Below are 25,152 nucleotides of genomic sequence, written 5' to 3' on the forward strand. Positions count from 1 at the left end.
CACCTGCTCCTGCAGTGAATCCATGGAGTTCTCCTGTGCTGAAGTACTGCAGAGACCGTACTCCAGTCATTAAAGAGAACCCCAGCTCTGCTCCAGTGAGGCTAATAGGTCCCTCCACTAAATAACTGAGTGTTTCTGTTTCCAGACTGCTGAAACAAGCACATGGAATGGCAGAAACATCCTTTAACTGCCTGCACAGCAGGCAGCAACGTTTTCAACAGGACAGACTCACATTTTGCCTCTTCTATCAAGGCCTTCCTCTTACCATGTCATCCCTATTCCTTTTTCAGACATTCTTCTCCTACTATGCTAATAGTCCTCTGTTTCACTTCATCCTTTATTAGCTTTGGGGCTCTTTTGGATTTAACATTCTTCCTCCTTTATTCAGCACAGATGTAATGTCCAAAGAATTACTATTCCTTGCATTTAAAAAATACATACAAGTGTTTTAGGCAGAGATAATCAGTTTCAGCAGTAATAACAGCCATCTCCAAGACACTGTCCTTTTTTAAGATCCAAGCCCTGGCTTCTGACAAGACCCTCATGCTGGATAAGCCTGGCTAGTCAAGAACAGGGGGAAGGAATAATCACTGTTCCCCATCTGGAAATCCTGAGCACCATCCCATTGTTCTTACAAGCAGACTGACCAAGCAATCACCTTTCTTACCCTATGGGACATCAACATGCAAATAATTTTCTCAGTCAGCTGAGCCAGAACACTCTTATCAAGACTGGAAACATTAAATTCATCAATTTTTTTTTTCTAAATGGCATTCTACAGCAAGAAGTCTTCTTCAAATTCAGTTTCCAAACCACGAGTGATCAAGAGAGCAGCAATGAGAGTGACACAGAAGGAGCGTACGTACCTTCCTGATGTCTGTTTTAGCCTGCAAGCCCCAGCCTCGTGCCAGCGTGCGGAAGATCTGTACCTCGGGGTACTGGCGCTTGGAGAAGCACTGGTTCTGGCAGCGCTCACCAGCAGGACACACCATGGGGTGGCACTCGTACAGCAACATGCGGTTGATGCACTCCGAGTCCAGGCCGCAGGGGTTCTCGTCCGTGGGTTTGCAGTTGCAGCGCGGTATCTCGGACAGGTCTGCAGTGAAGATCTGCACCTTCCCCACCGGCCGGTTCACCTTCAATGCACACCAGGGACATGAGCTCTTGGGAGCTGCAGATTACCCCGACAGGCACTTCTATACTCCACCCTTGCCTACAAGCCGACAGGCTGCAGTGACTTAGTGACAGCGAGGGGCAGGACAGAAGTGCAGGCACAGCTGTACTTCTGGGAATGCTATTTCCAGAGGCAGAAGGTTAGAGGAAAGAGCTCAGGAGGATGAAGGTTCCCCATTCACATCACCTGGTGCAATGTGTATTCTGTGACCCTGGAAAGGTGAGAGGCTGCCAAGTGTCCCCCTCCCATAATCACTGAGCCCACATCCAGCTCAGGTGGCCAACCCAGTGCTCTTGCTGGGCACACATCATCCCTGTGATCAGCAACAAACCAAACATTCTGCATCAAACTGAACATTTTCCAGTCTGAGTGTCAGGTGCTTTTCCTCAGCTTTCCCTTACTGCCCTGTTTTTCGAATGTTACCTTCAAGCTGAATTGTGCTCTCAGCTGTCACACCTGTGACAGAAGGCCTACCATGCAGTTACCTCCCTACCCAACTGTCCTGCAGATGTAAATGGAAGCCAAACCAGGCAAGACTGGGGTTGGAAGGCCCAAAGAGGAGCTCAGAGTTAAGCCAAGGAGCTCTCTAAAAACCGCTCCAGAAGGAAGCAGAGTGCAGCACCATGTGGAGAAGCGACTGGCGTGTCTGTGGCATGAGCTGGGTCCTTGGGGTTTGGTTAAAGGCAGTGAACGCTGAAAAGCAGGCAACAGAGAGTCAGGACTTTGGAGAGAGACACTGAAGAAAAGCTCCTTGCTGTTCCTTTCCCTAGGTGAACCATTGTCTTGCTTTCCTCTCCCAGAACACGAAAGGAAGGGATTTTAGCAAACATATTCCAGGCCCCGTTTAAGTTACTTAGTCCCACCCACAGAGTTTCCACACTGACAGCCTGCCTGAGGCTGGCCCGGTCCTGATCCCCCTTTGTTTAAACACAAACCCTGCAGAAATCCCTCATTAATCTCTTCAACACAGTCTCCCCCACCTTCCTCCTAGAACTGCGTCCCACCTCCAACATTTCTTGTCATTTGGGTTCTCCTCTGCTGCTTCCCATCTCTTACCCAGACTCATCACCTCATTAAGAGTGGCAACACTCACAGAATTGTGTCAATCCACCATTGGCACTGCCACTCCACATGACACATGCCCAGAGTACCTGCCCTACTCTCTGAGGCACTGCTGGAAAAAAACAGGGTAATGCTTGGACTAGTCACAAGCCTGATGTGATGAACAATCCCAAGTATATTTTGCAGCAGCCTCTTGTGTGGGTGTTCCTTGGGATGGACTTGAGGTGCTGATCTCCTTAGAAGGAGTGGACACAAACAGCTTCAGCCATTCCACCCTGAAGCCTTCTCCAGTTCACCATCTGCTCCTGCAAACTGCTTTGCTTTCAGAGAGACAAACAGCTTGCACCCAGACCTCAGAAAGGCTGCCATGACTAATGACCACAGCCGTCATTATTTATATAAAAGGATATTTCAAAGGCTCTAAACTGCTTCCAAAGTTCCTTCATGTTGCGGCCAGAGAGGCCTAAAAATAGTTATAATGAGAAACTACTTCCTCCACTGAAGCTGCCTGGACCATACTGCTGCCACAGCATTCAGCTGTGCTCTTTACACTACATAGTAACTCATGCAGGATATACCTGCCTGGCTAAAAATCCTAGCTAGATAGAAAAAGTGACAGAAATCAGTCAAGCTTTCATATTCTACCACATAAAAAAAGGAAGGAGCAGACAGAAGCAATGAAATAAAGAACATAGCCCCTGAGTCAATGCGTTTCTGGTCAGTTGGGATCCACTTCTCAGACAAGCACATGCTTGGCCCCAGCTCTCCTCTCAAGTCACCTCCATCCTGTAGGACTTCAACTACTGCTCTAATTCTAACATCATCATCATCATCATCATAACAACAACAACAATAATAACTGACAGCCCTTAACACGCATAGTTCTCCAAAACTGAGGGAAAAGGCTGATACTGCAGCCAGTAGACCTGTTTCAGTCACCAACTGATACAGAGACAGATATAAAACAAGAGCAGAGATGATAGAAGATATTGTGGGTTACCACCCTCCACACAGCCCTGCTGCACTGTACCCTGACCACCTCCTGTCCTGCACCACCAGGTTTGCCCACCTTGCCATCAGCAGCATTTGACCATACTGAGCATTAGCAGCCCCCTGCCCTGAATTCTCAAGGTAGAGACACTTCCTTCAGACCACACAAATGACATGGACAGCACAGACATGACCCAATCTGTTCCAGCAAATCAGAGCACCTCTGTTACTGCAGCCCAGCTTGCTGAGGTGGAAGGAGGATCAAAGAAACCTTCAAGAACAGCCAGACACCCAAACATCAGAAATGTTTCTGTATACCTGTGAATCACCTGCACCAACAGCTCAAGACTTCTCTTCCGCACCTGCCCCCCACCACCTCCCCTCACCTTGATGTGTTTGTAGGGAGGAGGTTTCTTGTCATTCTTTTTGTCTTCCTGAAGCTGTCTCAGTTCTTTCTGTGCCTTCAACTCTTCAAATCTCACAGCAGCTTCCTGAAGAGCTAAATGAGAGAACAGTTCCTGTTACAAGGAACTCCCTCTGCTTCCATGGAACTGGGCAGCCACTGCCCAACCCAGTGCTCACAAGGTTCAACAGGAGGGTGAAGAAAAGACCAATGCAGCAGGGAAGTGCAGAAATTACTCTCAGGGGCCTGCTCATGGGTGATGAAGCATCCCATCTGTTGGCTATCTTTGCCTGCCCTCTTGGGCAGAGATGCCAAGCAGCTGCATCCACAACTCTCAAGTGCACTTTTATACTAAGATAATGACTGCATTACACAGAGGGAAGCTGACACAGCAGCAGCTCACTTGAATTTTGAGATGTTATGTCAGAGCTGGACAAGCGTTCGAGATCTACCCACCCTTCTCCCTCTCTGGGAGTCACCCACACACTCTGAGCATCCTGGATGATACATAAGCAGCAGCTCATTCTACAAATTTAACTTCAGTTATAAGACATTTTTCTCTGCTGCAAGACTGACACTTTTCCAAAGAGGAATGAAGAAGGAAAGACCATGTACTTCCCTGGATGAAGACAAGTTACCTTTTTTGTATATGCCATCCACGCCCTTCCCCATCTTGTCTTTGCTGCTGACATCACCTTCCATGTAAGGGAACACACGAGCCTGGTGGGTCCACAGGTAGTCCTTGGAGCCAAAGAACAGCACAGGGAACTCACCGATGTCATGTTTCATTTTTTGGATGTTGACGGGAATTGTCCTAGGATGGCAAATCTCAGCTGGCCACCACCTGCAACACAGGGAAGAGCAGATGAAACCTCTGACTTCCCCCACTTCCAGCCACCTCAAAAGTATGCTACTGCATGGAGACATGGGAAAAAGTGTGTGAGGGCTACCAGCAAGGCTGGTGGGGAGAAAAGAGGCTACTGGAGGAGGAAAGCTCATGTTTTGCCAGCAATGTGCATGCAAAAAAACCAGAGGCCTGCTGCAATGAACCCTGCAGAGAGGAGCAGCTTCTCACCTCCATCACCATGAGCACTGCATGAAGAAGGGATAGGGACAAGTCTGTTCTATCTTCACCTACCTGTAGCGCCCAACTTTCACCCAGACTACTTCTTTGTAGTGTGGCTTTTTGCCTGCCTTGCAATCATTACAATACCAGCTTCCCTCTGGCATCTCAATGTTTAGACACTCACGGTGAAACGCAGCCGGGCACGACTCGCAGCATAGAAGGCTGCCCCCTGCAAAGAGAAGGAGGAGGAATTTATCAGTCACTGTGCAGAAGCCCTGCACTCCCCATTGCCAGACAGACCTGGAAAAAGGGAACGATGGTCTCCTGGGGGAGAAGCCCTGGGGGAAGCCCTTTTCAAAAGCTGGGCCCTACTCATGGTAAAAAAGGGATCCAGAAAAGGTCCTAGCCTGAACCTGGACTTAAATGTAGAAAGACAGGGAGGTACTCTGTTCTCTGCAGCTCCCACTGGGACATTCTGGATGGGAAAAACTTCTGCCCTTTGTACCAAACCCCTGCCAGGGCGTTCCCTGAGGACCCAGCGCTGACCATCTCACCTTCTGAGCAGACAAAGCACCAGCTGACGTTGACGTGCTCGTGGTTGCGGCAGCCCCTGCGCGCAGTGAAGTGGTTGGGGCAGATGATGCTGTTGGAGGCCAGGACCACGGAGCCGGCGGCGAGGCAGAAGTCGTTGGAGTGATACGCGACCGGACACCGCACACAGCGCATCAGGCGACCTGGCAGCCACAACACAGTGAGCCTCTGCAGGATCACCACTCTTTCCTATTCAAACTAGACTCTAAGCTCATACCTAAGCTCAAAATGAGCTTTGGAGAAGGAAGCTGTCCTTTAATTTTTATAGACCACCCATGATATACTCACTGGATTCCTATTAAGTTATTTAATATAACTAAATACAGATAAAATTAGAAAATCTGTAATACCTATACCGTAGATAAAATTGTATTATTTAAAAGTGAAAAACCTCCTGCATGCCGTGCAGAAACAGTTCAAGAGTTCACAGACTGGGACTGCTTCCTATCATACACAAATAATTACTAAATCAGCTCCGACAGTAATTACAGATGGGGTGTTCCAAGTGCTTAGCTGCACATAATGAAATCAATCCATGTAGCTTCAGAAAACACCAGCACTTGCCTCTTGTTTATCAGATTTTATCCTGAAATTCCAGAACTTCCAGGCAATTCAGACTTCCCTACAGGCCTAGTTTATGTGAGGTTTTTGAGAGCCCAATTTCAGTTCCTCACAGCAGATTATAAACAGGAAGAAGAAGTAGGAGAAAAGGGGCAAATGTGACCACCAAGAAGCAGCAACCAGTCAACAAATGATCAGTGGGGAAGTGGCTGGCTGTGGGCTTTTGGCTTTGGTGTTGTTTTCTACACCAAATACTGATAAATGGAGGCAAAAAAGCCAACTTTGACATGGACTCTGAGGATAAAAATAGAGCCAGTCTTATTGTCACCCATCTTAAGATACCAAGGATTAAAGAAAGGCAGCCCTAGAAGCAAATAAACACAGCAATCACAAAAGTTTTGAGTTTGATAATGCGAAATAAAGGTCAAGGTATTGCTGAAAACAGCTCAAACAAATGTTTGCCTGGGAAGCTTAGCCCAGGGGTGTCTCCACTACAAGATGAGAGTTTACATAGAAAAAAATGGATAAGTAGAACAATATCATAGTTTGCCCTGTGCTGCTGCTGTGTTGACAGCCTGTGCTGCTAAGCAAGGCACCATCTGCAGCACTGGCACAGTGAGGAGCAGGTGGGAGAAACATGAACGTGTCTGTACAGCTCCAGAGATTTACTCAAAAACCCACTGAGGCCTGAGGCAAGGCTGGGCGTGCAGGAATCCGAGCCTCTGGACAGCCTTAGAACATTCCAGCTGCCGTGTCCGACCACGGGGAGTGCTGCCGAGCCTCACAGTCTGACACCACCCCTTCCACTCCCCTGGGAGCAGCTATTCCTCAGCAAACACAGCCAGCGCTGTGGAGAGGTCACAAAGACAACAACGCAAAGAACTGGTGAACCAGGTGGACACAAAACAAAGAAACACCAGGTGACTGCACCTCCCCAGACCACCCTGGAGGAGTCGGGTACCTTTAGAGGCGGAGATGTTTGCTGGGTTAGCAGCATGGCAGGTCATGCAGATGTGCAGGGAGCAGCGGAAGCCCTTGTTCTGCATGACTGTGGGTGGGTATTTCTGTATGCAGGCTTCGTGGTAATACTTCCCACAGAGGGGCAGCAAGCACCGCTTCACATCCTCCCCACAGCTCTTGCACACAAAGCAGGTGTGGACCCCTGGAGAAAGAGCAATGCACTGGTCACACAGGAGGGCTAAATGAGGATCTGATGCTGTCAGATAGCACAGCACAACTTCCCAGCCTGCTGCACCCATCCCAGAGCACTCGTCTCTGCACCAGGTTGGTTTGGCCTGAAGCTGCAGTACAACTCCACATCAAAATTAACATTATTATAGCTGGAACTTCAGGCCAGGGAAAGAAGAAAATTAAAAAAAAAAAAAAATCAATAACCCTACTTTGAGATTTCCTCCTTTCCAGCCTGAAAAAGACTCCTCCTCCTCCCCACCAGACCCCTTTTCATAGTCCAAGGTAAGAATTTGTCTCTTTCCCAGCAGATCATGGACATTCACTTCTCTGTACACCAAGTCTGAATCAAGAGTAAGGCTGGTAAATATATGAAGCTGTTATTAATGGTTTAAAATCAACAAAGAGTAGGTTTAGATTAAACACTAGGAAAAAATTCTTATGTGTGAGGGTAGTGAGGACCTAGCACAGGTTGCCCAGAGAAGCTGTGGGTGCCTCATATCTGGAAGTGTTCAAGCCCAGGTTGGACAGGGCTTGGAGTAACCTGGTCTAGTGGAAGGTGCTCCTGCCTGTGTGGCAGAGGGGTGGAATTTGATGATTTTTAAGGTCCCTTCAAACCCAAATCACCCTGTGATTCTATGATTCTAGTTAGAAAGTCATTATCAGACATCAAACTAATAATCTGAGGACTGAGAGCTACTCAGCAGCCCTATAGCAGGGACATCAATCAAGGAAGCACCAGGTAAGCCCACAAGTCCTGCACTCACAGAGGCTGCCCTACCTGTGGAACACTCATTGCAGATGAATTTGCCCTTTGGCATCTCGGAGAGCCCAAGGCACTGCAGGTGGAAAGCACCACAGCACTGCGCCTCACACAGCAACAACTCCCCTGGCTTCTCACAGATCTGTGGGAAAGAAACACGGTATCAGCTTGAGCAATTTTCTTCACTGCAGCATCCCAGACAGCAGCAACCCCCATGCTGGCCAGAACTGCTGGCAAAGACCCCCTGGGATAAAATGCTGCATTTTCCTTGTGTTAGTTAATTCAGGTAGTTTGTGTGTAACCACTGTCATTTACCATTCATTCCCTGATACCCAACATTGGCTAAAATGTATCTTACTCTGGTCACATCTCCCTAACCTCTGTGAACTTTAAGAAGAAGAAAGGCTATTGCAGGAGAAATGCTTGATAGAGAGCACAAAAAGCTGATAAATTCTACAATAAGCACTTGGAGGCTACCTGGGCTTACCTGGGGCACCAATGTGTCCCAGAACTTACACAAAAATACTTTACAGTGAGATAGTTTCAAAGAGATTTCTTCAAGAACACTACCTGACACACATTCTCCTTGAGGGCTGCTCCTCCTCCACGCTCCCCCTGTATCTTTTTGGACGAAGGCACTCCATGGTCATTCTCTGACCCCTCCTCATGACCTTCTTTGGGGCTTGCAGCAGTCCCATGAACGGATGTCTCCCCCTTTAAAGAGAAAACTAGAATTAGAACTGCCAGTAGTGCCTATCCCGACTTGGAAACTACAAATTCAGCACTTAATGAGTTTGGCAGGTGATCTGTGTGTTACCCACCCTGGAGAGAACATCCCCCATACTGTTCCACCAAAGGATTTACGGGAAAGGGAAAAGGAAGAGCTCTTAGTTTACCAGCTGATTAAAAATACACACTCAACACAATTATCTTCCTGTGCATAACCCCTCTCTGAGCAAGGAGTAAGCCCTGAATGGAAACAAATCAAGTAGGCTAGTAAGTCAGAAGCATCCTAGGATCTACTTGCACTAGAAACACAAATGAAAAACTTCAATCTTCTTAGCACCTGTCAACACACTAAATGAACTACGTTTTTCCTCTACACTTATCTCAGCTTGTCCTAACCCATGTAAAATAGAGACACAAAGGTACTCAAGGCCTGTGTTTGTATCAAGTCAGCCAACCCTAAAACGAGCAGCACAGCAGGACATTTACACCCCATCCTGACTGAGGTGTGGAGTCTCCCCCTGTCCTGTACGAGTGTACAGCACTGCCTGCAACATCCACGGGTGAAAGCATCCTGGGGAGAAGATGGGTTTCAAATGATAAAGGCCCAACCACACACTGTGCTCTGCTCAGGCACTAAGAGGGAAGAATAGCAGGTATCCTAGAGACACTTGTTTCTACCACAAAATACGGCTGTCCTGAAGCTACACACGGCATCAGCACCATGGATTTTGTCAGGACAGGCAACTAAGAGCTAGGAAACACCATTCTGCCAGCTTCCAGCCCACTTGGGAGGTCTAGGGAACACTGCAGTGGCCTCACCAGCCCCAGCTGCCACTCCACAGTAGGTACAATTTAAGGACCATTACTACTGCACCAAAGCGATGCCTTTAGCTACGTGCTTTGGGCCAGAACATTTTAAGGACTCTGCCACTTTTAAATATGCCAGCTCACTGCAGGTAGCTGAGTGATCTCATTGCACAGCTGCCAGCTCCTCCCTGGGTCACCAAGCTGTAGCCATTGTATACCCAGGTACAAATAGTACACCTGAGAGACCTTGTGAGGAATTCCAACTGCTGGCAGAAGCAGCAGCCATCGCTCCCACACCTCCAGGCCTGCTTGGTGCAGACTGTCCAGCTAACAATCACGAGAGGGAGCTTTGCACTGCTTTCTGTATGGGAAAGTCTGAGCTGCGGTGCTACTAAAGCTTGTAAGCTGAATTGAATGGCTTTTGAACACATTTTAAATCTGGGCAAAGAAAAGATATCAATATCTTCTAAAGTTTAAAGCTGGTAGAACCTGGAGCTAGTATTCTACACAGATAATGATGATTTCTTTGCCTGGAACTGTTGGCTTTTTCCCTTATTCCCTGAGTGTAGCAGTATGATTTTATTTGGGGACACTTTAAAGCCATGCACCTTCTGTGGAGCAGTGATGCACAGATGCACTGAAGTTATACTGAAGTACTCAATACAAAGATGAATGGTATAAACTGACATCTTTGGAAGAAAAAAAGTCCCAACTACAGGCTACTGCCAGTCCAACATACCTTACAGAGTACAGACTTTTTCTAACACTGCTCCCAGAACTGTCCAGGGAAGGGATGTCAGAGCTAGGCAGGATGGGCAAGGCCTCTCCCTTGTGAACATGGAAAAGGGCATTGCCACTCCAGGCCGTCACTCAAGTACCTGTCACTGTTTCCCCTCCTTCCTCTACCCAGCACAAGCACTGCAACACCACATACCTCCTGCAGAAAGAAGGGCTCATCCCAGGTCTTCTTCCAGAACAATCCCTGCTGCTGTGTCTGGCGCAATCCCAAAGCCTGACCTGTTCTTTGGCACGGCCTGACCTTGGCTCACAACCTTGACAACCATTTCAACAGCATTTTCCATCCCATTCTGTCAGTCTCTTACTGCCCTGATGTTGTAAATTTGCACTCCTGGCTCCACAGACAGGCAAGGTCAGAGAAAGCTGCTTAGCTCAGCCCAGGCTGACAAGCTTTCCTCTGCCCTCTTTTCCTTGGAAGGCAGCTGGACCCAAGGCTTCACTGTCCTGTATCATCAGACCATATATTTTTTCCTAGCAAAGTGGAGCTCCTTGCTCAATGTGTGCAGTCACTGAGGGACCAGCATGGTCTGAATTCCACATGAAGGCACAACTGCATCTCCACAGCATCCCAATACCAGATGCACTCACCTACACCAGGGGATGCACACCCACCACAGCAGCTGAAGAGACACAATCACATAGAAAGGGATGCCAGCAAAGGTGCCAAGCATTGACTTTTTTTTGCATGGTTTACACCATACCTGACTTCTGGTACTCAATACAAATGTCTACAGCTGGAGGCAGTTAAGACTGGGTTTCCTCTGCAGTGAGTGGTGGGTACAGGATTCAGAGCCATGGTCTAGGATCTTTGCTGCTCTGAACTGCCCCTCTTTTCACAGAGAATTTGCTGTCCCTTAGTGGGTACAGCAGACAATGTTAACTGCTCCTGCCCAGCACTGGCAAAGGTATTTGTACAGGCTGTTTTAAAACATTAGTCCAGCTGAGCACACTTCAAGAAGAACACTAACACCAGCACAGGAAAGCTTACATGGACCAAGGGCATTACCCCAATTTATCAGCTTTATCAGAAATGCCCTTTCCAAAATGCAACAGGAACTGTTTGAAGTGGTGTGACGTTTTTGTTCTCCTGTAAACTGTGTTACAACAACAAATATAACAATATTTATCTATAATTGGCTCCTGAAATACATACTGACTATCCTGCCTGCTGCTGAACCTGGGCCACTGGAAGTGAGAGGCGATGGCGAGAGGCCCAGAGGTGTCCTGCCTCTCCCAGGAAGTCTTGCTTCCCCTACACTTGCTGATAACTGGCTCATTCCTAAAAGGCAAAACATGCTTGTCAAGGTATTTGTACACTGATCTTGCTAATATGTAGTACAGGGAATTGCCCCAATTATCCCTTTCTGCTGGATGGCAGAATGCAATCAGAGGCTCTTGTGAGCAGTCACAGACAGTCCCCCCCAGCCCCTCAATGGGGTTCTCGGCTCATCCTGGTGCTCAGGTGCAAGCAGAAGGGGCTGAAGTCCAGTCTATTGCTTGTGCTGGTGTGTGAAAGGTCAAGAGTCCCACCCCCAGAGAAGATCTTTTACAACAGTTTTGATTTTCTGAGGCGCAAAGCAAGACACCAGGCAAAACCTGGTTCCATGAATTCAGAACAGCTTCTCTCACAGAGAATTAGCTGAGTAGCAGTTTGAAAACAGAGCCTGAGTTAAACTTCATTATAAAATAGCTACTAGATCAAGGAGGTGTCTTCAGCCTAACCCCAGCTGATGCAGCTGCATCAGTAGTACAAATTCTCAAATGACAGGCCAAAGGATGCCTCTGGCTTAGGCTCTGCCAAGTACCCTGGGAAGGAGCAAACAGGTTACAGGGATGAGAGCATGAAGACCCAACAGTACCTCAGAGTGTGGGGTCTCCCCCAGCCCCTCCTCATTTTTCTCCTTCTTGGAATGGACTGCAGCAGAGGTATGGCGCTGTCTCTTCCGCTTCCGCTGTTTCTCCAAGAGCTTTTCAGAAGCTGGGATGCAACAGAAAGAGCATTCAAGGAAAATGCAGAAATAATTCCCTTGCTGCACGTGACACCAGCAAGTTCTGCAGCCTTTCTGAGAGATTCAGGCTGGATTCTCTATTCTTTGAGGGCCTAAGGGCTGGAGCAATACCAACCTGCAGGCACTCTGCCCTGCAGCCATCAGAGAATCACCAATTCACAGTGGTTTAAGCACCTTTGCTGGGCTGCTAAACCCAGAACACGAAGCACTTACACACACAGTGCCACAGGCACTGATCCAAATGTCACAACAGTCTGCCCTACTAGCCCTGCCTTCACTTACCTTCTCCCAGTTCCTGGAAGTGGGCTGGTGAGTAGAGCTCAGAGCTGTCACTCTCTGAAGGGCCAGTACCCTACAAACAGACAGGAGAGTCAAGTCACCAGATGAAAACAGAGGCACACACTCCTCAGCCATGAAACCTTTTGGAATGACTGCAACACCTAACTTACCATCCATGTCATCAATTCATCGGTCATCAGAGATTTTACAAGAAAATATTTGGTGTGTGTGATAAATCACACACGTAAAAGTCTGTCTCTGGGCAGGAGTGCTCATCATCACCATTCACTGTTTCCTGTGCTCTCTCAAAAAGGCTGCTAATACTCTGTAAGGTGCTGGGAAAAGACACTCTCTTCTGAGTTTACACTTTTACTTTTTCAGACCTTAAGACTCAAATACACTGGCCTCTACATTACTGCAGTGGTGATACCTGTACTAAGACTGTGCCTCACAGTGAAAGAAAAAGGAAAGAAGTGTTACTACTCAACTTTAGAAACAGTGGCAACAAGTTTTGTGCAGGCACATGATATGAAATAAATACAAATTGCTTTTTTCCGAACCATGTCACTGAATATTGAGTATTCAGTGGAGGTGAACAGCATTTTCTTTAAAAATCTGAACCAAACACAGTATCCTACATGTGATTCACCTCAAGCCTCCATCCTGCTTCAAGCTCTGCACTTACATGCATTCACCAACTCACTTGGGAAGGTAACAAAGAGAACACTGCTCAGAGGAAGTCTGATGGAAAAGGACAAAGCCTTAGGTTCAAGTTCAAGGGACAGTGTAACATTACAGCCTCTGTGCAGAACATTTCTGCTCATACCTTCCCAGTCAGCATCCACATGATCCTTCATATAAATCAATTAAAAAAAAAAAAAAAAGATTATAAACCAGAACTACCCAATCCCCATTACAAGGGGGGAGAGGTGGGGGGACAGTGGATTATCTCACCATAACACAGCAACCAGCACCTTTGGGAAGGGTAGACCTTTGCTCCTGGGCCACAGCCAATATAAAAACCACATCCCATTGCACTGTGTCTTGTTTAGCAGGATCTGCTGTCTAGGCCTGTTTTCTATCTGGCTTTTAAAAGTGCTGGAAGCTAAGTACCTTCTTTTGGGGAGTCCATTCCTCCTTCTTTGGCATAAAGGCAGTATCCAAGTCATTTGATTCCAAGAGCTTTTTAGTGGGCTTCCTTTGACGCTTGCTTTCGAAGTTTCCTGTAATGAAACCCTTCACATCAGATAAACAGGGGTTTTCTTGTCTTCAATCAGATTAAGACCATTAAGTAAATATCAGCCAACAGTTCAAAACAATCTGCTTCACCCTGTCTTTGGGATCATAAGCTCCTAGGGCAGAGATGCCAATTACCTGCTTCTGTACAACTTCAATAAAAACAGACCTCAGTCTGCCATGACCTTCAGGCTCACCTCAATATGTAATACAAAAATCCACCCACAGAAGAGAGGCTGTGAACTCACTGCCAGCAGGTAACACATGCTGGCAGCACAATTCACATCATAATTTCCCCAAACACTTTGATCTGCATAAGCCAGTCCTACCACTGACACAGCCCTGCCTACACTCCCACACCCCTCACACCAGCACTCATGCTGCTGTAGTAAACAGGCTGAAGATCACAATCCTGGTTTAACCTACTTGAGAAAAGATACCCCAACAAAACCAGGTGTAACTTGCACTATTTTTCTATTCAAGCTTTATCCTAACCCTTGGGAGGTAGCAAATTGCTAGACCTGAGCTGCTTCACTAATTTTGGCAACAGTATAAACTTAGAACCAGGAAATGCTGATGCTGAGTGCAGACACTTCACAGCCACAGCCTGTTACCATCCCACCCCATTCATCCACTGGCTTCGACAGTCTCAGCTGTGCCCTTTGACACCTCTGTAGGCACAGCTCATCCATCACATTCCTAACCCTCAAGACAAGCTTCTGCCCACTCTGTGTGCTTCAGTAAGAGGTGAGGGGAAATGAGGGAAAAGAGCTACACAGCCTCTGCAGACGGGATGTTTGCTCCCACTGTTGCAGCCTGTTCTGTTCTCCTGCATCTCCAATCTTGGGTTCCCATCCTCAGTTTTTCCTCCTTTAATCATCTCCAACTTCCCACTTCCCTGTGATACTCACAAGTCTCCAGAGGCAATCCCTCTTCCCTCACACATGACAGGCTAACTGACCTCCCACTGACCATAAATCTGCCTGCTTGATTTATTTTTTTGGACTACAAGCCCTTTAGGAACAGTGTGCCCTCCAAGTTAGCACAGCCAGAACACCAGGGCTTTAATTCTGGACATGTCTTTAGATGCTAACAGAGAATAAACGTACTCAAAGGAGACCCTGAGACTGACACTGCTGGAAAAGGCCCCTCAGACCACACTCCTTCTACACTGTGCCTTACTGAAAGCCAAGGTCCTGGCTTCCTGCTCACACCAGTCTCCAAAAATTTCTACAGATGCTTAGAACCTCTTAAGGAGAAAGTTTTTCCAGAGGGAGTTTTGTGCTACAGCTGCCTGAGCTCCCTAGGACAGCAAAAGATCACTCCATGAACAATGCAGCTTAGAGTTTGTGCATCACCCTCAGCACAGCAATGTTCATCCACCAAGGAGGTTTACTGCAACAAGAGAATGTCAAGGTAAAGGAATGTCACTGTTTGGAAGCACAGAGAGGAAGGACTAAGAGAAGGAGTTGTGGCCTCCTTCATTTGGACAAAAGAGGCATTCTGTACCAGGATATAAAGAGGGCAATCACAGTCTATAGAAAGCCAGCAGTACCAGGTCACTGGACACCCTTGCACCTGCCCTCTCTCCCTTCCCAACACAGGAACAGTCAGTGAGTGAAGGAAGGCAAGAACAGAACAGCAGCAGCATTCCTTCTCATGCTGCCCCAACCATCATTTTCCACTGAACTTGTGTTACTTTCACTTACAAAACCAGCATCACATAACCTGCCACTTACCTGATTTCAGGAATCCCTCTTCTGCATCTGGAGAAGCAGAAACTTCAGAAGCATCCGAGGAAGACAGAACCACCACCTCTGGAAAATCTGAAGATCCTCCTGGAACTTGATTAGGGGGATCAGTGGAGTGGGATCCTAGTTCTGAGAAGGACTCTGCTTCAAGGACAGGAGGGGACTCTTTGGTTGAAGATGGAGTTGAAACCAAAGAACTTGGCCCCCGCTGGGTATCTCTGTCAGGACTGCATTGTGCGGGAACGCCTCCTTCAAATTCAGACCTCGTCACAGAATTCACCTGGCATGGTGAAATATGTTGGTGAAAACATTCATCCTGCATGGCACTGCACACAGCAAGAACACTCAGCCACTAAGAACATAAACACACACAGACCAGAGCCCTGGAGTAATAACCACGAAGAGCACATTGGCCTTCACCCACCTTTTGCTCCTGGCCCTTCTTTGATTTTTTCTTGGGTGCAAACAAGTGATCATATTCTTCTGCATATTCCAGAAGCCGTTTACTCGGCTTTCTAAGGCGCTTCCTCTCTGAATGTGCTAAGAAAAAGGAAAGCAGCTTCAAGACTGTGTTTCTGAGATGATCACAAGACATCTGTGGATAATAGCTGTTCCTGCCTTCTCTTCCAGAGGTTCCATGTGGGAAGAGCTGATAATTCTTTCTCTTTGAGACAGCCTAAAGAATTTTTGAGTTTCCTATTTTCCAAAATCCCAACTTAGCAGGGGGGATTCTTAAGGACTTCAAGTAGTTCAGGTAAGAAATTAAAACACATCAGACTGAGAAGCTCCTGAAATTTCACACAACATGTCCCTACAAGCTACATCTAACTTGCCAGAACCAAAGGCCATCAGCAACTCATTATTCTTTTGCTGTTTACCCAAACTCTTTTGGTTTTAGTGCAGGGGCACAGGAAAACACTGTTTCCCCATAACACAGTTCAGTCACTGGTTTCACTAGCACATAAACTTAATTCCTTCTCTTCCTCTCCTCCCTGGCATTCATATACTACAAATTCCTCATCTGCTACTGTAAGCCCATTTACTGCTTTGTTTGTTGCACAATGACATCAGGGAGCCAGTGACTGCAACACTTCTTGTCTCTGCACAGTGTGGCATCATAGCAAGGTAAAAGGTGTTTCCTCACCACAACTCTAACCACCCGTGCTGCACCACCTCAACACACCAAAGCATGGCAAGCTCCAAACACCTGAACCCTGACACTCTATAATATCTCCTCTCAGCAAGCTGCAAAAGCAAGATGATGCACATTTATGTCTTTTTCCCGCTTCCCAGAATATCTCTAAATATCTCTGACTTTTTTCCTTTTTTAGCATTTGAAATGATTAAATAATACTGCCCAATGATTTCCCCTAGTCATGAAAACACCTGCGGTCTTCTGGAAGTTTTGGAACAAACAATAAATATTCTCTTTGCTTCATTTCATTTGTAGGAGGTGGCTCTTTCTTCTTTAAAAAGGAAGCATTTTATAACAAAGCATTTCAATGCAACGCTTCTGAACGGGGATGTTGGACATGACTGCTACATTTTATTGTGGCTTTGTGGTTAAACAAGCATGAAAATGTCAAACTTGGCCAAAAGAGAAGAAAGAAACAACTTTCTCAAACACAGCTATTTTCAGCCTCTATTAACACTCTGCACAGGTGTCTGAGTGAAACACGCATTTCAGCACATAAGCATTTTGGGATGAGTATCCTCACTAGGCAACTATTTAGAGCCCCAAAGCCATGCAGCAGAGCACACAGCACTGTGCCAGAAGGGCTGGCTTAACTGCTTTTTGTTCCCAAAAGGAATCCTGTACAAGAATCCCAAATGCACATTGACAGTGCCAAATCACAGACCTGCTGAAACTATTATTTATAAAATTGGTTTACATCAGCCAATTCCACCAATCTTCACTTCTGCCTCATTTGCTCTAAACCACTATACAAGGTTTGTGGCAAAATTGCCAATGCTGCCATTTAACTATGATGAAGACTTTTATGTAGTTTGAGCTCAGTGGAAATGGCACAGTTGTGACTGCAATATGCTCTGATCTCTTACACTGAAGCTGCCTGCTTTGGGCAAGGATGGGTTACATCTTCTCAAAGCACTGCAGTCAGTCCAGTTTCCAGCTTCAGTTTCTCTACTTTCTAGCCCTTGCCTAACCTAAAGGAATGGTCTCAACACAGTACTAGAGGTTTACTCAGTCCCACCAGCACTGGGGATGTTACAGCAGCCCTGACAGCGGTCCTTGGTGCCTCCCCACAGCAAATCTGTACAAAAGGGGGTGGATGTGCAGAGCTCACATGCTATTTAGGGCAGGGGAATTAATTAGTTTACACTGCAGTTGCTGATCTGTCACTTTTGCAAGCAAACCCAGGCCCTGACTGCTGCTGCTGCATCCCTGTGTACAGCACCAAGAACCTCTACACTCTCTTCACTATTGCCACCTCACCTAGATCCCACTGCCTTCCTCTCCCTCTGCCCTCTGAACTTTACTGCCTCTCAGCACCTCCTCCTCCCTAGCTCTCTCTACAGACCTTTATCTTCACCTCACACAGCATCATTGCAGGGATGCTTCAACCACCAAACCACCATGAAGCCCTAAGAAGCTGTCTGGATCTTGGTGTGAAGGAAGAACCCACAGCACAGCCCAGAACATCCTCTCACCTCCTCTATACACTTTTCCTCAAAAACACAGACCCAGCCAGAGGAGTCAGTGAATGATTAAGATGATCATGATTTAAAACCAGAACTTTTACCCCATGTATTACACCCTATTGGTTTGTTTTCTGTGTCTGCTACAACTTGCCTTGGGCAGGTCCCACAACCACCAAGCCAGGCCCTGCCTTTGCCACAATTGAAAGAGAAGTGCAGGCCGCCTCCACCAACCACAAAAAGCAAAATACACACATCAAAATGTGCTCTGAGGGAACATATAAGTGACAGAATGCACACAGGCTCAAAATTATGAGTTCTGTTATTTTATGGTACCTCAATTAGACTGGAGCAATTTAGTTTGGTGAAACCTATGCAAAAACCTAATTTTATTGGTTTTATTAAGGTGTGTTTTCCCAAATTCCCTGCAGAAGCTGGAGGATGGTACATGTTGAATATGGTTCTGTTGGCCCTATTCATTCCACACACCCTTTTATTTCTTCCTTTGGCTTTAACCAAATGTCCCCACCTCTGTGTGAGAGGCAGGACTCTCTTGCCTTTTGGTGCTCAGAAGCCTCTTCTTTCCTAGGTCATTTCCCTTACAATGGTGCTGCCTTACTTCTGTCTGCCATATTCCAGACCCACCTCCAGCCCAGCCTCCCTGGCAGCTTCCCTCTCTTCTGTTCTCTTTCACCCATCAGGCAGCCACACCACAACTGTAAATCAGGAAATCTGTAGGGCTCCACAAGTCACTATGAGCAGCTAATATAACTCCACACTAAAACCCAAAGAACTCCCATCACATTGTCTTGAAATCCTACAGAAGAAACCAAAGACAAACTATGTCAGCATTATGAAAGATAAAAACCAGAGCAGCCATTGAGGTTCAGTTTCCCGGAACTTTCTAGCACTGACCTCTCCCACTAACACCAAGCTTGTGGCACTAAGGAACACATTATGAAGGTGCAAGCTAAAAAAAAAAATAAAAAATCCCAGGCTCAGAAGGATTTATTTTACCTTTCACTGAGGAAAAACTAAAGATTTTTGATGTGTGTAAAATTTTCTGACCAATAACCTGAGTACAAGCTCGTAATTACTCTGCCTCATTTGCTCTCCATGCTTACAGAGAACTCAAACCAAGGTCCCACACTTTCTCCTGCTCAGACGTAGACATCTTCACATTGTCAGACAGCCACAAGTTCTGTAACTTATCCTTTAAATGAAAAAGTGTAAAATGTATACAAATACTCTGGCGCAAGTCCAGCTCCCTTACCTTGTGCAGAGAATTCAGACTGGGGAGCAAAGTTGCCAAGCTCTGTTTCTGAGTCCATCACACTGGTGTTTGGCTTACCACATACATTCAAACGTTTATCAACTAAGTCTAAACGATTCTCAAAGTCCTGAACTGCCAGGTCTCCCTCAAGCACCTTTGAATGAGGGGAATGCCTACGTCCCAAGCACTCATTTCCCTTCAGTGAAAAGCCACGAGAATTCAGGCCAAAGGCACTCTCCAAGTTTCCTTGTTCCCTAGATCTACTGATGTGCTTATTAGATCTAGCACTGCTTTGGTTAAAACGCTGCCATCGCTTTTTGGGTGCTACGTGATTTATATCATTAGACTCATCACCAAGAGAGCTCTCACTATTTGCCTCTGAATCCAAGTCTGGACTCTCCCCATTTGCAGCAGAATTGCAGCTCTCATTATTTCTACCAGCTTCAGGTCTCCTTCCAACACGACCTAAATTGTCATCAGATAAACAGGCAGAGTCTTCATCAGTTGAATGCTCTGTTAAATCAATACACTCTTTCCTCTCAGTATCTTCTGCCTCATTCCCTAGAGGACTGGTAACCGAACCGTGCCCACGGAATGCATGTTCTCCTGAATCTCTGGGTAACCGACTTAGTAACTTACTTGGCCCTCCTGGTTTTAAGTCCTTTCTGTTTGAAACTGTTTTATCTCCAAGCTTTGATGACTGCTTAGATTTTGAACAGTTGCGTTTGGACATGCAATTTGTGCCATTTGTCCCAGAAACAGCAGCACTCGCAGGCTCCCTTTTACCAGTACCAATCCCTGTCAACTTGGTTGGAGGATTGCGTGAAAATGAGGAGCTGCTTATAGCGGAGTTTGGAGTTACTGTTTCCTGGGCACAATCTCCATTTTTTTCTATTTTATATGGGGGACCTACAATAGACAAAGACTTGAGACCACTTGCTGAATTGCTTCCAGAACCATCACCTGTGCTGCTATTTCGAAATGGGACTATATTTTGACCAGTCATCAGTTGCTGCTCTTTTGTCTTACTGTCATGCATATCCTTCAACATCATTAACAAGGTGCTGAATTTGTAATCTGGTTCAATAGGCAAACGACCATGACCAGGGGCAGAAGCAAAAAGCGAAGGTACTGTGGCCTTTGGAGTGCCAGAGTCACTGGCATCATCGTTCATGGACCGATATGACAGTTCCTTCAGCTCGGACAGAACGTGCTTCACCACAGCTGTTTCGATTTCAGTAGAATCCCTGGGTTTCTCATGCATGTTGTTTAACAGTTTCTGACCATCAACTTTTCCACTTCTCTGAAGAGAATCTCTCGGAAGGCCAGAGAAACCTTTGGTATCTGAAGAGCAGCGATTCACGCCACCCTCCTCTTCTGCAAGAGAAGGCTCCAACCCAGCAACCTTTTCTTTATGTTTACATTTTATACTCCTGATTCGGGGTAATTTCACGCTTTTCGGTTTCAAGATTGCTTGATTTGTAACAGCAGGCCAGGAGCTGTCCTTGGAAACACTTTGGGGGGTAGTGTGCTTGTTTGCTAGGGGAAGATTGTCATTTCTCACATCCGAAGAGCACTCAAGAGGTGTCAATGACATCTCAGCATCAGAGAAACCTACTTCAAGCTCCCCATCTGCAAATTCAGCATCGAGTCTGTTGGTTACTGAACCTCCCAGAGGTTTGCGATCTCTGTGCGACTTCTTCCTGGCCCTTCTGCTGCTCTTCTGAGAAAGATACATGGAAAGTTTAATGTTTCCACTTGATGTCATAGGAAAGTCCTTCTCCACTTTATCTGAAGAATCACTAACTTCAAGAGCACTAGAGGCTCTTTCTGAACTTTGGTCCATGGTATCTACATCACTATTCCCACCATCAGAGAGGGAAGAGGATGAATCTGATTCAGTTCGTTTTTTCTCAACACCAGCATCAGATGCAGAATAGTGTATCTGTAACTTGGAACTGCACAAAATGCCCAGAGAGCTCTTCTCTCTCTCAAAAGATGGGCTGGAAAACAAATCCCCTTGGAGGGTGTTTTTCAGAGCATCACTTTTACGATTCTCACAGTCTGGTTTTAAAGGTGTCTTTTCAAAATGTCTTTCTCCAAAGGAGGAAAGCAAATGGTTTTCCCTGCTGCTACTGGATGCTGTCAGGCTGTTGGCAATCCGGCGAAGCTCGTGAGACGCGTGTTTCTCTGGTAGGTCCCCAACAATCACGTTTCTAACTACGCTCTCTGGTGTTTTGTCTTTGATTTCTTCCCTCGATGCTTCCCCTCTTGTGCCACTCTTTTTTACTCTAGTCCTTTTTCTGCTTTCAGAGGTTGTTTTCACGTGTGGCTTGATGAGCAATTTTCCTTTTTCACTGGCCACGTGTCTGGAGTCAAAGGCCAAGGATTTAAAGCAGCCGTTCAGTTGCGTGTCCCTTTCTGCTCTAGGGCTATTGGTGTAGTATTCCAACTCCACGTCCTTCTCACTGTCCGGCTCGCTGGAGGTCTGGCTGCACTTCTGATCCTCTGGCCCCCCAAGAAGAATATCTTCTGCCTGTCCAACACTGACTTCCCACTTAGCCCTTAATCTCTGAGGAACCTTAAAAGTCGGAGACAAAAAAAAACAACAAAAAAGACAAAATTTGAGTAGGTAACCAAAGAGATAAAAGAGATGAGCACAAGGCATAGAACAGAGTGACATTCCTGCATTTTGCATCTTTAAGACAATCACATGGATTCCCTGAGACTGTGTCTGGCAGACACAGGGAGTAGTGCTCCTGGGTAAGCACCCTGTATATTCCAGCTGAGCCCTGTGCATTCCCAGAACAGTAAAAAGGTGCCTAGCAAGTACAGGTCTTGGAGGAACCAAATGTCTTGACAACGCAACACATCCTGAACACATCAGCCTGTAAAGAGCAATGCATATAAGGTATGGGTCCCTGGCACAGACATGCAAAGCTACAGCCAGCAAGCCTTGCAAGGCAAATGCAGCATTGTTTTCCTCAAAATATCTGAGCAGACCTCTTTGCTGTACTCATTGTTGATTCTTCCTGCATCCCCTGAATCCAGAGCACGATCTGCCCTCTCCATCAACTCACCTCGGGACAAACATGAGATCTACACACATCTAAGATGTGCTCTATCACAACATCCATTCCTTAGAAGTCTCCCAGTTTAACTCTATCTTTAGAAAAACCAGAAAGCTCTCTGCATTCTTAACAGGAACCACTGCTAATACTCAAAATCAACAAGAAACTTGTTTCTTATTTGCGTGTGTAGTTTTTGGCTGCACAACAGCAAACCAAAAGCTTCACAACTGCTCCTAAAAACAAAACCAATTCCAAGGCAGGGGGAACAACTCACATTGCTGACACTTTTCTTTTAAAGAAAACCCCAAACCAACAAAGTCTCATCTCAGCACACTCAAGAAGTTTTATGAAGCCTGATAGCAATCCAGCCAAATACTCTCAGCTTTGCATCAATTTTGGCTTCCAGGGGTGCAAACCTGGACATTTATGTGAGCAACAAACATTTGATTCCCTCAGCTGCAGGCATGCTGGCACTCCATTTCCATATTGAACGAAATTGCAGCCATGCAGCACTTCTAGGACCAGAGAAGTTACTTGGGAACATGTCACTAGTTGTTGGCAGAGCTGGAAGCACAAGGAGAGAAGTCCTTAAAGAAGATACTGAACATGCCCTTGGAAAAGAAAAACCAAATAAGGCTGTTGCCCCCAGGGACTCACATCTGCAACAGCATATTCAATCTGATGGTTCTGCACTAACATAGGTTATAAAGCTTTAGAGTAAAAGAAAAACCAGATACCATTGCCTAGTGTAACTATTTGCTCTACTACAGTAACACAGTAGCCTCTGTAGTTCTTCACTTCAGCAATTCTAACGAGTTAATTTCTGCAGTCACCTTCCTAAAGACATAGACCAGACCCCTGTGTCACATTACATTAACTGGCTACAACTGCTAAGGGCTGTTATGTTTGGAAATGGAGATGGTGCGATGAGCCACAAAACTCATTCCCACAGGCTCACTGACAAAGCATTTTCCAAGTCAAATTATAACTCCTAACAGGTTTCTATAAAGAGAATTACTGAAGCAGTGCTAAAAAACCCACTGCTTTATCTCAGCCAGTGATCTAGTGAAGCATGCAACTCCACCTCTGATTCAGATCAGCCAAAGGAGGCTGCCAGAGAACACAGAAGTTTTTTAGCAGTGCTGCAATCCCCATCAGGAGAGGGCTGTGCTGCTGAACAGATCCCACACCAATGGAGCCCAGATTCCTCTGCCTTCCAGAGCTGTCCAGGGCAACACAAGCAGCAGGCCACACCCCAGCACAGAAGAGAGCCTGGAAACTCCTGGCAGTTTATAAACTATGCTGCTGTAAGGACGCAAAGAATCCCTTCCCTGGCTGCCTTGCTGCAGTCATTCTCACAGAAGCTGTCAAAGTACAAATCCAGGCATAAAGGAATATTTTGTACTGTGCAGATTCAAAGAAATAAAAACATATTACAGAAAACAGCTCTTTCACCTTATGTTTGTAGCCTTTTTCCTTTTGCTTTCCTCTTTTCCGGAGAACAGGCAGCTCTTCAAACTGATGTCTCCCTTCAAAGAGGACAATAGCTTTCCCAGCAACCCAGGCTTTCTCTGAAGGTTCTCCTAAGGCATCCACATAGTACTCCCGGTATGGTCTCTGATTGGAAACTATTTCAAGAAATTCAACAGAATTAACCCCTTGTATGTAACAGAATAAAGACACAAAAAGAGACACAGAAAACAGTAACAATTTGAGAGGTAATTTTCAATTACATTTTGTTTAACAACATTCCCACATAAATGCCAGTTCTGGGGATTTCTACTCACAGTTAAGGGAGACCCCTTTGATTGCTGCTGTTGCTGTCTATATTCTACATTGCTACTCTATTTTTAAGTTGTTTGGGATTTTTTTCTTGCAAACAATTGATTAACATGCCTATGATTGGTCATCTTCCTACAGCAAAGATTGCTCACAAGAAAAAAAAAAAAAGCAAAAACATTGTAATATTTTTTCCTCAAGAGACACAACACACCAGGCAAAATATTTCTTTTCTGCTACTCCCTGATTAATGATTAAACAGTCCAGAGCACTTGACCGTTGGGAAAACACAACAGTGCTGGAAACACCCAGAACTGACATCCTTCTGGATAGGATTTACTCACACAGGTTGAGCCTCCCCCATCACAATACATCCCATCTTGTTCAATGTTTTAATACCAAACAAAGTCTTATTTAGGACACAAAACATGAACAGCAGCATTTAAGCAAACACATGCACACACACACTGGAAAGATTAAGTGTAACATGACACAACATTAGCTGAAGTGAGTCTCTCCATACTTCAGGCACAGAGGTGCAAAGAAAGAGAAGAAATTCAAACATAAGGGCACATTCAAAGCTTCTTTAAAGGTACTTTCTAAGCAAGAATGTTGAAGGCACATGGTACAAATAAGAACTGAATCAGTACTGGGTGTGCTGGTGGAAAAGGCCCGGTCACAAGCATTACAACAGAGCAAGCAACACTTAAAAACAAGGGATATAAACTTCTCCCTCCAGTTTGCTGCAATGTATTAACTTTCTCCTGGCAACACCTTCACTCTCTGAACAGGCAGGTTACACGTTCAGCCCATTTGGTTTGTGCTGCCTCCTCCAGGGTGCCAGCACAGTGCGGCAGCCTGGCCTTAAGTGATGCTGAAATTGAGATTCTAACCAACACCACTGAGAGGATGACAAACAAGGATGAGAACAACATCAAACCAAGAGCAAAGATCACAGGCTTCA

The 25,152-nt window shown here is 46.0% G+C and overlaps 1 protein-coding gene across 8 annotated transcripts in view; it reads right to left on the bottom strand.

Annotated features, from left to right (window-relative positions):
• NSD1 (nuclear receptor binding SET domain protein 1) overlaps nt 1-25,152 on the bottom strand; it is a 56,853-nt gene that overhangs the window by 13,161 nt on the left and 18,540 nt on the right. For 7 of the 8 annotated variants that reach the window (XM_058848845.1, XM_058848844.1, XM_058848851.1 and 4 more), the window contains 15 exons: nt 23,865-24,037; nt 19,339-21,919; nt 15,832-15,947; nt 15,396-15,687; nt 13,534-13,643; nt 12,424-12,493; nt 11,992-12,110; nt 8,369-8,512; nt 7,817-7,940; nt 6,809-7,009; nt 5,250-5,429; nt 4,768-4,924; nt 4,268-4,473; nt 3,613-3,725; nt 867-1,136 (listed from right to left, as the gene is read on the bottom strand). In XM_058848845.1, coding sequence (XP_058704828.1) covers nt 867-1,136; nt 3,613-3,725; nt 4,268-4,473; nt 4,768-4,924; nt 5,250-5,429; nt 6,809-7,009; nt 7,817-7,940; nt 8,369-8,512; nt 11,992-12,110; nt 12,424-12,493; nt 13,534-13,643; nt 15,396-15,687; nt 15,832-15,947; nt 19,339-21,919; nt 23,865-24,037 — 4,856 coding nt within the window. The remainder of the gene's footprint in view (nt 1-866; nt 1,137-3,612; nt 3,726-4,267; nt 4,474-4,767; nt 4,925-5,249; nt 5,430-6,808; nt 7,010-7,816; nt 7,941-8,368; nt 8,513-11,991; nt 12,111-12,423; nt 12,494-13,533; nt 13,644-15,395; nt 15,688-15,831; nt 15,948-19,338; nt 21,920-23,864; nt 24,038-25,152) is intronic. The other variant, XM_058848850.1, reaches the window with a different exon arrangement.

Source organism: Poecile atricapillus, chromosome 13 (assembly GCF_030490865.1).
Source record: "Poecile atricapillus isolate bPoeAtr1 chromosome 13, bPoeAtr1.hap1, whole genome shotgun sequence".
NCBI classification, from domain to species: Eukaryota; Metazoa; Chordata; class Aves; order Passeriformes; family Paridae; genus Poecile; species Poecile atricapillus.